This window comes from Hippopotamus amphibius, chromosome 5, assembly GCF_030028045.1.
Source record: "Hippopotamus amphibius kiboko isolate mHipAmp2 chromosome 5, mHipAmp2.hap2, whole genome shotgun sequence".
Taxonomy (NCBI): domain Eukaryota; kingdom Metazoa; phylum Chordata; class Mammalia; order Artiodactyla; family Hippopotamidae; genus Hippopotamus; species Hippopotamus amphibius.
The window spans coordinates 121,976,489-121,990,056 of record NC_080190.1 but is presented as its reverse complement, the minus strand read 5'-3'; the positions used below and the strand labels follow the sequence as shown (position 1 = coordinate 121,990,056).

Here is a 13,568-nt window from a genome sequence, read left to right as displayed (position 1 = left end):
GTCTATATGTAGACAGTGCCCCAGTGACACAGAATGAGAAAGACTTGACCGGCTATTGCTGACTCTGAAGACAGAAGGGGCCCACGAGCCAAGGAACGTGGGCAGCCTCTAAAATGAGTGCAGCCCTGATGACACGTTGACTTTAATCCAGTGAGACCCGCTTGTGATCTGTAAAGATGATACATGGGAGTTCTTTTAAGCCACTAAATTTATGGTAATTTGTTATACCAGCCACACTAAATGAATACACTGCCCCCTTCCCCCAGGAAGAAAATAGTTTACATTACATTTCAAACCTAATAAAGCATTTCTAGGACTATATGCTAATAACCTAAACATTATTTTTCATTGAAATTTAATGTACTTTTTTGAATGTACAGCTCATCCTTTACATGGCGATAAAGAGTAGAATTTGAATGAAGCGAGGAGGAGGTCTCTGAGAGATGGGGGTTTCTCTGAGTGACTGTGTCAGGAACACAGATTTTGAGACACAGTCTTAAGCATCCGGGACTGTATCGATTTCTTCACCATCTACAAAATCACTGTTTCTTAGGAAAGATGTGCTCAGGAATGTACAGCACCATTTGCTCTCACGGAGGAGTTATAAACAATAGGTTTTTTAAAAGATAGAGACATTTTCATTCCCTATTCAGGACTCCTACAAGGGACCTACACATCTAAAATTGAGTTTAATTTATTTAATTAATGTTAGTTGTGTCCTAAGACAATCAAATACGGAGCGTAAAATACAAGGAATTCATCTTAAAGGCATTCTCCTCAATCAAACAGACCTCAGCATTTTAGAAAACAACTTCTACATCTATATTAGTTTTTCCCCAATCACACTACACTCTTCTGTTGCCCTGTCTTCTATCCTGTTTTAGTTTATTTTATCTTAATATACTTATAATCAATATTATCAGTCTGCTCTGTTTCCTTGCTTTATTCTCCAGATGACACACTCCTTTGGTTTTTATTATTAGATTTGGTCTTTATCTTAGTTCTGATTATAATTGTCTGATTTTGTTTTAGGAATCTTCAGTCTGTCTGGTGGTACTCTTGCTCTTTATTATATTTGATCCTAGCTTTCAAAATTTCCCTGGATTTGTGTTTGTGTGTGTGTGGTTTTTTTGTTTGTTTGTTTGTTTGTTTGGTTTTGAATTTTTGCTGGTTTTCTCTTTGATTGTCTGATGGCATACTGGGGTTCTTCTGTCAGGTCTTTCTAGTGCCTTATGTTCTACTGGATTCGGTATTTGTGTGTCTTGTGCATATATGTGTTTCCTTGATGTAGTATTTGTTTGACTCAACACTCTGCCATGAGTCTGGGGCTTGGACAGTCTTTTTTAATCCCCTTTATTGCTGGGACAAGCAACCTCTGAAGTCTGGACTACTCCATCAGAAGTCAAGAAGGAGGCTCTGGGGAGGGAGCACCGAATCCAGGATGCTAGACTGCTAGGGAGTCTTCAGCCACAGGGAAGATGAACTGCAGAGAATTCTCACAGAGCCCTGTATCAAAGTCTAAGACCCGGCTTCATCTGACTGTCTGCAACTGCCAGAGCTGGACAACTCACACCAAACTACAAACAAGACAGGAACACAAACCCACCCATCAGCACACAGACTACCGAAAGCCATATTAACCTCACAGAGACCCTAAAACACACCACCTGACACGGCCCTGCTCATCAGAGAGAAAAGACACAGAGCCACACACTGGAAAGCAGACACCAGTCCCTCCCACCAGGAAGCCTACTCAAGACACTGGACAAACCCCACCACAGGGGGCAGAGGGCAGAAACAAGAGGAATTACTATCAGGCAGCATAGGGAAAGGAGACAGCAAATCCTATAAAATAGACAAAATGAGAAAACAAAGAAACACCTTGCAGGCAAAGGAGCAAGAAAAAACCCCACAAAACCAAATAAATGAAGAGGAAATAGGAAAACTGCCTGAAAAAGAATTCAGAGTAATGATAGTAAAGATAATCCAAAATCTCAATAACAAAATACAGAAAACACAAGAAACAGTTCATAAGGACTCAGAGGAACTAAAGAGCAAACAGTAATGGACAACAAAATAACTGAAATCAAAAATACTCTAGATGGTGGAAACAGCAGAATAACTGAGGCGGAGGAGCAAGTAAGTGACCTGGAAGATAGAATGGGGGAAATAACTGCCACAGAGCAGGAAAAAGAAAAGAGAAAAAGAAGAATGGAAGACAGTCTCAGAGGCCTTGGTGACAACATTAAGCACACCAACATTCGAATGATAGGCATCCCAGAAGAAGAAGAAAAAAAGAAAAGGTCTGGGAAAATATTTGAAGAGGTTATAGTAGAAGACTTCCCCAATATGGAAAAGGAAATAATTAATCAAGTCCAAGAAGCGCAGAGAGTCCCATACAGTATATTAGTTTTTCCTAAGTAATCTTTCTGCCTCTTGAGTACAATATTAGTTTCTGTTTTTAGTTATTAATTGAATACCCCAAATGAGTTTAATGATAATGTCAGTTTGAACAAATAGATTCCTGTATAAGCCATCATAAAGAATGTTTAAGCCCTAGCTTCCCATGCCGCCCTAAACGCAGGATCTGGGGATGACTTGGCAGGGGTCCCAGTTCTGGGTTCTGTGCTGTTCAGGCAGCAGCTAAATGAAGCCTGGTGCCTTGAAGAGCAGCCAGAGGTGTCTGGACTTCCCAGCAGCGGTGAGGGCTGCGCATGTGCCACTTGGAGAATAGGTGTATCTTACCTGCATGATAGGTAATAAATGGAGAATCTAATGGATTGGGTCACTAGGATTGCTGCTTGGTCAGGACTGGATTACAGAGCATCTCTAGCCACTTAGACACACAAATCTTTACTAGTCTGTAAACACAGATTTTCTGCAGGGGGAGAAGCTGTGTAGTAGATGCTTGTCATTCGTGGACTGCGTTGGTTGTTTTAACTATTCACATGTGATCAGGAGGGTTTAGGAACGTAACCACAGTTCCATGGCACTCAGCATGGGCCAGGGACCACTCACCTGATGCCCACAACACCTGGGAGAGAGAGGCTATTAGAGTCGTATTTTATAGAAGAGGAACCGAGGCACAGAGAGGTCACATGGTAAGTGTCAGAGCAGGAATTCCAGCCTAACTGGATTCAGAGTTCATGTTCTTAACAATGACCTAAGACCACCTCCATTACTGTTATATAATGTGTGATTATTATGTAATCGGAAACTAGTATTGCTATCGTTTATCTGTATGTCAGACTTTTGCTCACTGAGCCTAGTAACAGTCCCATACCTGAGGCACTATTCTCATCATAATTTTTCAGCTGAGGAATCTGAGGCTCGGAGATTCAGGAACAAGCCTACGTCACACGCCACCAAGTGGTGCAGCCAGGACCCCAACTTGGGATCCTTGGTCTCCAAAGTCTATGCTTTAAAGCATGATTTGCATTTTGTTGCATCTTGGATTTGAACATAACTGTGAAGAACAAACCATTCAGCGGAGGAGAGAACTGCCCAGCAGCTGAATTCAGTGTGGTTTTCGTTTCATTGTATTACTTCTCACACAGTTTAAGGTAACTTTGGAGAAGGGATACACTTTGTTTCTTTGGGGAAAATAGCCCCAAAGAAAGAGATCTAACTGCCAAAGCAAACCTGAAAGAATCAACTGAATATTTCATTTCCATACGAGGAATACACTTCATGAGGGATATTCATGGAATTGAGATTTTTAAAGGTCCTGGGTTGTGTCTCTCCAGAGTTTCAAGGCTTTATTGCTGGGATGACAATAGGTTCATCTTGCATGAAAACTCTGATCAGTTGACAGTGGCTACCCAGAACACTGTGTTGAGAAGGATTCAGAGGTTCAGCTTGAGCTCATCCAGAAAGGCTACTGGGATGGGTTAGCACCCATGGGCTCTGGAAGTGTTTGCTAACTGTATGTTTTAGGGTTCATTGTTGTAACAATAAATGAGCAAAACAGATGTTCACATAGCAACTTGAAAGCATCTGTGGGGAAAAGTTAGTTATGTATATTTGTTGATTTGGTCTCTTTTCTCCAACTCAAAAAAGTTGATCATTGAAAAGAATAAATATACTTCAGAACTGATTGGGCTACTTAGAGACCTTCCATGATTCCCACTTACATACGGATAGAAATGAAGCTTGCAGCCAGCTTCAAAGCCTTCAAGCATCCAGCAGCATCCTTTTCTAACCAGGCTTGACAACCTCTAAGCCTTCACTAAGTCAGATCCTCGTGGGCCTCTTGTCTGGACTAGAGCTCTCTGTGTGGCTAAGAAATGGCCCCACTCCCTCCCTCCCCCCATCTTCCCGACCCCTCCTGCTGCATGATTCCCTCCTCTCTCTCTCCAGGCCATCTGCCTGAAGGGGTACCACCCTGCCTCTGTGCAAGCTACGGTACTAGCTCCTTGCAAAATTCTTTTAACTGTGAATTTGCTTCCAGAAAATAGTTACTGGATTCCTGGAACCACAAACAAAAGACCACAAAGAACCTTAATAAAACTTCCTAAAAAAGAAACTATGGGAGATGTATTATTTTATGCCTATAAAATAAAACTAGAAATTAATTTTTATTTAATTGACTGCAACTGATTGGAAAACACACCTATAAAATACAAACACATACACACACTTTTAAGTTATTTTGAATCAAAATGGAAAGCGAGATAAAAATTGAGTCTTTTTTTGGGAATAATACAAGTGAAAATACACCTTATAGTTTAAGGAAAGTATCCGAAGCTGTACCCAGAGATCAGTCCGTAGCCTTAAATGCTTTTATTAATGAAGAAGAATGTAAATATATTTACTAAGAAGTCCTGATTGAAAAGTTTTAAAAAAACACAAAATAAACAGCAAAAAGAACAAGAGGAGGAAGAAAAATATAAAGGCAGGAATTAGAAAACAATCAAAATAAAGTGAGATGTAATTTGAGGTTTTTAAAGAACATAATAGATCACTCTGTCAAACTTAAGAAAGAGAGAGAAAAAAAAAGTGCAAATTCCATTCAATGGGAAGAAGGATTTAACAAAGATCAAGGAAGTAAAAAGTATTTTAAGAAATTACTCTAATTCATGGAAAATCAGGTATGATCAAAATGTACGAAAACTTATGTTAACAAATATTGTATGATTCCACCTATATGAGGTGTCTAAAGTAGTGATGGCCCAGTGGTTAAGAATCTGCCTGCCAATTCAGGGGACACAGGTTCGATCCCTGGTCTGGGAAGATCCCACATGCCGAGGTGCAACTAAGCCCGTGCGCCACAACTACTGAGCCTGGAATGAAGAGTAGCCCCTGGACACGGCAACTAGAGAAAGCCTGTGAGCAGCAACAAAGACCCAACACAGCCAATAAGTAACAAAATAAAGTAGTAAATTCACAGAAACAGAAAGTGCAATGGTGGTTGCCAAGAGCTTGGGGAGGGGCATTGGGGAGTGTTGCTAATGGGTAAGGAGTTTGAGTTTTGCAAGATGAAACAGTTCTGGAGATTGAAAATATGAATATACTAGACCCTACTGAATGTACACTTAAAAACAGTTGAGGTGGTAAATTTTAAGTTATGTGTTATTTGGCTACAGCTTAAGAAATTTTTAAAGGACACAAAAGGCTTACAAGTCAACATGTTGCCTCCAACGAAATTGTCTCCATCCTTTATTTCCTTTCTTGTTTAATGCTCTTATATGCCCTATAACGCTTTGCATATTGCAACCTTATCAAAGCATGTGTTTTTAGCAGAGACTATGGTTTCTGGAAATTACTGCCAGGATGCGTACTCTTCTGAAGCCTTATTCTAGGAAGCCCAGCAGCTTCCACGAAGCATGAGGATGTTAATGGAATGGAGGCATCAGATGAGCTGGTGAATGCTTAGGGCCAACAGAATCGACTCGTTTAGTGAGATGCCAATTGACAAAATTAGCATGTTGTTCACATACTGACCTGATTATATAGCTCTATTTAAAAAAACTCTTGTGGGCAAAAAGTTGACAGAGTCACTTGAAATCATGTGATCTCTCTTCTGTTGGACATTTCCCTGAAAATATTACTAAGTCGTTCTTCTTTCTCTGACATGTAAATCTTAGTATTCGGAAAGTGTACTGACATAAACGATGGTGCTTATTGTCCCATAATGGAAACAGGCTGCCTATCACCCTCTCAATTTGTTTTCTGCAGCTAAAGATGTGCGACACGTGCTGTTTAATCTTCAAAATGGATTTACTTTTATACAGCTACCATTAACCCAGGTTAACATGAATTTTCCAGAAATGAGTTGGAGAGATCTTTAAAGATAAAATTCAGCGCTCCTATTCTGAGGACAGATTGATGTATGAACTCATTGGACACACACAGATTGGGGCCCTGTCTGTGTGCCTGGGCCTGGGTTAAGTTCAAGGAATGTTGAGTTGACTATGAACCCCTTCCTATTCTTGATGAGCTCAGACACTAGTTATTATTGAGTTGTCACTCTGGTGTGTCATCATCCCTAACAGCTGTCACGGTGGTGGCATCATTTTGGCATGCAACTTCATCTCCACAGAGCATAGGAGGCTCAGAGAAGCTTCTTTCTAAAGCATCAATGAGCACATGGTGGGCTCTTCAGTTATGTCTGTACACTAGGGTTACTCTTTGTGACATAACATTTAACAGGAAATACCAGGGAAATCAAAATACAATTTATATATATATTTATCCAAATACACACGTGCATATACACAACCATGTATTTACATGCACGCACACACACACACACACAAATGAGTGTTTATACACAGTTTCAAGAAGCAACGCCTAGATTTTGATAATCTGGGTTTCCCAGGCAGTTTCAAGTCAGGGAACCCTGGCTCTGGGAAGTATCACCAGCAGTGCTCCCTTCCCATCAGGCTGCAGAGAATGATCTGGAAGTCGGGTGCTCACCTTGTTGCCACAGTGTAAACTGGCTCCAGTCACCCTTTTCCCTCAGGTTCTCATCTTCAGGCAGGAAGAAGCCCTGGGTTTTATCCATTACTGCAAGGCCTTCATCTCGGATTAACTTCCAGTTTCTTTCTAAGGACTAGAGGGAAGATTCTGGTTTTACTGGACTGAAAATATTCCCGGTAAAATACCTTATAGTGACATTCAGCTTTTTGTTTGTTTGTCTGATTAATAAGTAATGAAAATTTCCCTCTCATCTAGATTACTTACTTCAATTTCCTCTAGGACCTCTTGTCAAGTGGTGTAAAAAAAAACCCACCTAATATTATTTTTCAGAACCAAATGCCTTCGCAGCATAAACACTTCAATAATTCCTAGGAACCTCAGAGAATAATTCCGTCTATAACTTGTTTTTAGGTTTGCTTAAGGGTTGTTTTTTCACAGACCATAACCTACCAAGAGAACTGATCTTGTTGATCACATCACATGAGGACCCTGCTGTACACGCCATGTGACACTCCAGCATCCAGACTGGAATACAAATCACAGACTTAATTCCACCTCCCAACAGAGGTCCTCATAAAGATGCCATTCAACGTGGTAAATATTAATTAAACGTTCAAGAACATCGGAAAAATGTCCATTGGAGCATGTGATGTATTATAAAATTAGTAGCAAAACAAGGCAAATAAATGTCCTCGTGTTTAGAACTCAGGCAAACAAAAACACATCTTTGACGTCTCACTCTGAGGGTGCCTTAGGCTATGTCAGAATGTGCCTGGCCGGCCGGGGCAGGGAAATCCCATGGCAGGAGAGGCACAGGCTCTCCCGGGAATCCTCACTGCACGGTGACGCTGATGACCAGGGAGGGTGACAACGGCACGGGGGCCGTGGGGGACAGAGGCCAGGGCAGGCACCCGGAGTGGCCGCCTGGGAGGAACTACTGTCCGGAGCACAGGATAAAAACTGCATGAAGGAGGCTATGTTAGACGATAAACCGGGATTACGAAACGTTAATAACTTCAAACATTTCTACATCAAATGGGAAGTGGATGGGGTCCTGGAGTCTACAGGTACCTGGACAGAGAGGAACACAATAGCTGATTTCAACGAGAATCAGGGCTCAAGAGCAAGGAAGTAAGACTAATGAGTTGCAAACACACAGAAAGATTTTGACACAAAAAGCGGAAGCAACAACTAGCGAACTCTGAAAATGGTCTGAGCTGCCTTGTAAAACAGGGGTCTCTATCTTTTGAATTATTCAAAGGAAGACTGGATGACCAATTACTAAGTCGAGCAAGGCATGTGATAATGTGTAAAGTGTTTTTCACCAACTCGTGCTTTACAAATTCATGATTCAACATAGGAAAACCAAGGAGCCAGGAAGACCACAGGAGCAGAGGACTCCACAAAAGATAGATACCCTTAGAGATTTGTGTGGAGACACAGTGACAACTTCACCTGTTACAGTGTGTGACCACATTAGGTACATTAAAATATTCTAGGGCAAAAGGTAGATTTTAAGGTTAGTTATTGATTTTAAACTTCTTTCCCCTCATTTCTTTGAGTCTATTGGCTTATTTCTTTTTTAAAAATACTTCAGCTTCCCCCCCCCCCAAAAAAAAACTTCAGCTTTGAGGCTCAATTAACATATAAAATTGTAAGATATTTAAAATGTAGACCATGGTAATTTGATATACATATGTGTTATGAAAGGAACCCCCCGCCTGATTAATTAACACATGTATCACCTCACATTTATTTATTTGATTTTCAGGAGTGAGAACATTTTAGTTCTACTCTCTTAGCAAATTTCAATTATACAATACAGTGTTATCGACAATAGTCACAATATTATACATCAGATCCTTGGACCTTATCCATCCTATAGCTGGAAGTTTGTACCCTTTACCCAAACCTCTCCCTACTTCCTTCACCCCTAGCCCCTGACAACCACTTTTCTACTCTCTGTTTCTATGAGTTTCACTTTTGTTTTGTTTTGTTTTTAATTTAGATCCCACATTGTACGTAATACCATACAGTGTTTGTCTTGTCTGGCTTATCTCACTTGGCATAACACCCTCAAGGTCCATCCAAGTCACAAATGGCAAGATCTCTTTCCTCATGGCTGAGTCATGTTCCATTGTGCGTGTGCATGTGCATGTCTTACATTCTTTATCCACTCATGCACTGGTGGACACTTAGATTGTTTCCACATCTTGGTTATTGTGAATAAGGGTGCAAGGAACACAAAAGTGCAGGTATCTCTTCAATATTTTATTTTGAATCATATTTGCATTTCTTTGCATATAGACTCAGTAATGGGGTTGCTGGGTCATTTGGTAGTTCTATTTTTTAATTTTTGAGGACCTCTATGTTGTTTTCCACAGTAGCTGCACCATTGATTTTATATTTCTATGAAACCCACCCACTGATTTGGGTCAAAATCTAGAGTTGCTCTTCTCCTGATCTACGCTGGTGTGGATCATCTGTCCACAAACAATCTTAAAACCGTGCCCCATTCTGAAATTGTGCCCCATAGGGTTAACAGAAACTGGTGACTGACAGAAATTCTTGAGCTTTTCTTATAGTTTGCTATATACCTGCTAGCAGTCCGACTTCACTGCGCAAGCTCGCCTTAATTGTTTTCTTGCAAATTGCATACCTCCAAGCTTCACGTAGGCTAAACAATAAGATGTTTGCCTGAGTTGTTTTCCAGGATCTTGGAGTCAGCTGTGTCTAGTTCAAGCTCCAGCTGGCTAAGGCTGGTTGGGAACACTGACCCTAAAGCTGGGCCTGTATAGGTGTGTGATGAATGACCGTTTGGTGTCAAGGACCAAAACCTGCACTCAGATCATGCTAAGTGTCTCCATTTTTATTTTATTTATTTATTTTTATTATTTTTTTTAGGCCGTGCCGTGCAGCATGCAGGATCTTTGTTCCCCAAACAGGGATCAAACCTGTGCCCCCTGCATTGGGAGCATGGAGTCTTAACCACTGGACTGCCAGGGAGGTCCCTCCATTTTTAAATATACATTCCATGAAGAAGCATGTAACTCAGAAACTCCTTGGGCAGACCACTGATTACCTCACCTTTCCCCTACGTCCAATCACCTTTCCCCACCCCTAAGACTACCCTACTTCTTTATGCCATAAGTATCTCAAGCCCCTGGCCTTCCGGGAGGCAGATCTGAGACTGGTTCTCCCGTTTCCTCCCCTGGCCACCTTGTGAATAAACCATTTCTTTGCTGCTGTGCACCAGGCAAATGAACCTGGTTTGGTAACAATTTCAACATTATTTCATCCCAAGAAGGTAATTCATAAATAGCAAGTGAAAGACTGAACTGCAGTTAAGAGATACTCAAAAGCCCTCACTTAGGCAGGTCCCCAGAGTGAGAGAAGACCACGGTTTTCTCAAGAATCCCAAGATCAAGGAACGGAAAAAGAATGCACCCCAGATACACCTTCTCAAATGTACCTAAATCACCAACACTCCGGGCAGCTATTGTAACTTGTTCAAGTTGTTAGATAAATCTGTTCAATTCTTGCTAAACTGCCACACAGACAGGGGAGAATTACCTAACACATGGAATTACTTTTCAAGTGAGGTTATCGGTGCCTCATAGGCAGGCTCTTCCCCTCTGTTCTCCTGGTATTTTAGAAGCATCTTTCATTTCTTTCGAAAGCTGATTTTAGGGGCATCTTTGGAGAGAGCTGATCTTTTGTTCCTAAAATAGGGCACAAAGCCCTAGGGAAGATGCTAAAGTGATTGCATCACTAAATAAAATGTTTAAATTTTCCTTAAGAGCAGGCTGTCTTTTACATGTGAAATATCGTTCCTGCCCCCTCCCGCCCCCTCTCCCCAGGGTCCCTCCCGGGAAGTGTTGCAGCAAGAGACTTTTCCAGGAGCAGTGATGACTTGTGGCACATACATACAATGGAATATGACTCAGCCACAAAAAGGAGTGAAATTGAGTTATTTGTAGTGAGGTGAATGGACCTAGAGTCTGTCATACAGAGAAAAGTAAGCCAGAAAGAGAAAAACAAATACAGTATGCTAACTCATATATATAGAATAAAAAAAAATGGTACTGATGAACCCAGTGGCAGGGCAAGAATAAAGATGCAGATGTAGAGAATGGACTTGAGGACATGGGGTGGGGGGTGGGGGGCGAAGGGGAAGCTGGGACGAAGTGAAAGAGTAGCATTGACATATATCCACTACCCAATGTAAAATAGATGGCTAGTGGGAAGCTGCTGCATAACATAGGGTGATCAACTCAATGACGGGTGATGACCTAGAGGGGTGGGATAGGGAGGATAGGAAGGAACTGCGGGAGTGAGGGGATATGGGGATATATGTATAAATACAGCTGATTCACTTTGTTGTACAGCAGAAACTGGCACAACAGTGTAAAGCAATTATACTCCAGTAAAGAGCTTAAAAATAAATAAATTTTAAAAATTAAAAAAAAAAAACAATTTTCTTGTTTGCCCTTGTTATACATGGTACAGAGGTGCTGGATGACAGACTCATGGCCAAAAGGAGGTAACAATTGCAGAAGGGTCACCAGGTCCGCAACTGGAAACACTCCTGTGGCAGCGTCACCGACCTGCTCAGTCTGCTCGATGCTGAGCAAACACTGCTCGGACTTGAGTTTATTTTCATCATGAAACAGCCACTCAGCATTTTCTCCTTAAAGTTCAATACTCTGTGGTAGAAGCTGACAACTGTGCGGTGAGTGTCGTGGAGACTTTCAACTTGAGGGATGACAGGGGACTTGGGGCGGTGACTGAGCCTAAGGTCTCACAATCTAGTGCCAGGAACCAGCTCTGCAGTGCCTCCTGATGAGCCCCGGGGCACCTGTGGGAGGAGAGTGTCAGGCTGCGGGGGGCTCGGGGCCCTGCTCCCCTCTGGGGCAGCAGAGGGGCCGTGGGTCCCCATCTCCTGTGATCTGTGGGGCACACTGGGCATGGATGGGTGGAACAAGGTGCCCCCGGCTGGGTGCTGCATGTCTTAAAGGGGGCGCACACTCTGACAACAGGGGAAAACTGGACTAACTGGATCACACCAGCTCCATCTGGTGACGTGATGAAAAACACAAGGTCACAACCATGCCAATCCCCTACATGTTCAACAGAAACATTTTTTCCAACCAAAGTAAGGCCTGCGCTTGGCGGTGTTTTTCAGCTTTGGAAAGACATGGTTGTCTCTTTTATGGGCATCGTGGAGGAATCTGAAATGGGACCTGGGCATGGCATTTTCAAGCACAAACCAAGGAATCACACTGTAAAAATCTGACGTCGTTACAGGGGATTAAAGACCAAACCTAATGACGTGTGTGTACGCACTGGCGGGGGCGGGGGCGGGTGGCGGCGGGGAGGGGGGTCGTGTGCGGGCAGCGGGTCGTGAGAGGAGGAGGAGGAGAAGGAGAAGAGAAGAAATGTATTTTCTCTACAGTAATGTTACTAGTTGTCTGAATTGGCAAATAATTCCATTTTTTAGGAAATTCCAACAGGAACTTGAAGGTTCACACAGAGCAGGCCATGACTACATTTTTAAAGGTTTCATCTGACATATTGCTTCCTTGACCCTAAATTCATTCATTTCATAAAACTAAAAAGAGAAACTCACAGGGTTGGTATTTGAGTTGGTTGCCCAGAAGACAAGAGCTTCTGATTCACATTTCTTCCTCTGGCTATACAGACTTTAGAAAACAGAGATGTGCTTGTTTTCACAGCGCCTCATGGCCTCATAAACCCGTCATCAGCACTCGCCTTTCAGTTAAACCTCTGCTATATTTGGGCCTCCAGCCATCTATAAATGGACTTCCCAGTTTCAAGCCTCATTAATCTCACACTGTGCGCCAGCTCTCCTGCACCTACACCCTCCCTCCAGTGCAGGGACATTTCCTCCTCTACCAGATATCCTGTTCCCCTGCTTGGATGCCACACTTCTCTCTTCAGCATCAAATTAGATTAAGTCCTATTTTTAAAGGCTTCTCCTAAAACTGATTTCTTGCAGAAAGCCTTTAGAGGAGCAAACTAAAGCCAAACTAATTCTCGACTATTTTCCTTACTATATTCATTCAATTCAGACATACACTTTTTTTGAAAAGTCAAATGCCCCTACAAGTCTTATAATGAAAGCAGCATTCTCTTATTCAGGTTTTTCCCAGTCCTGAGTCCACCCCCCAGCTAATTCCTTTCAATATTTTTTCTCATACTTACCTGCTTACATCTAAATAATATGTTTATATTGCTATCTCGATTTATTAATTCTAGACTTTTATCCCTCATTTTCTACCAGGGAAGGGAACAGGTTAACAAATTGAGGTCTTCACTCTTCTCCATCTAGCAATTCAGCTCATTTTACAAACCTTTCATACATCTTGGTAAACTCACATTTGGGTTTTATCGAGTGGTCACAATTACATTTCATTTCACATGCAGCATTTATAAATTATGCCTCCTTTTCTTTGGCTGAATTTTTTAATGCCCTTATCACTGTTTCTTCTTTATAGCTCTGAAAGAGTGCTGTAAAATCTCTCGATACTATTCCACCCTTTGCCAAAAACACCCTATAAGCTATTGCTTTATTTCTCTCTTTCTCTCCAGATAACACTCCAGTAGCCATCTGCTGTGCTCTGCTC

The 13,568-nt window shown here is 41.8% G+C and overlaps 1 protein-coding gene across 4 annotated transcripts in view; it reads right to left on the bottom strand.

Annotated features, from left to right (window-relative positions):
• Positions 1 to 13,568, bottom strand: part of ASPH (aspartate beta-hydroxylase) — a 202,329-nt gene that overhangs the window by 15,538 nt on the left and 173,223 nt on the right. For all 4 annotated transcript variants that reach the window (XM_057736092.1, XM_057736089.1, XM_057736090.1 and 1 more), the window contains one exon: positions 6,919 to 7,054. In XM_057736092.1, coding sequence (XP_057592075.1) covers positions 6,919 to 7,054 — 136 coding nt within the window. The remainder of the gene's footprint in view (positions 1 to 6,918; positions 7,055 to 13,568) is intronic.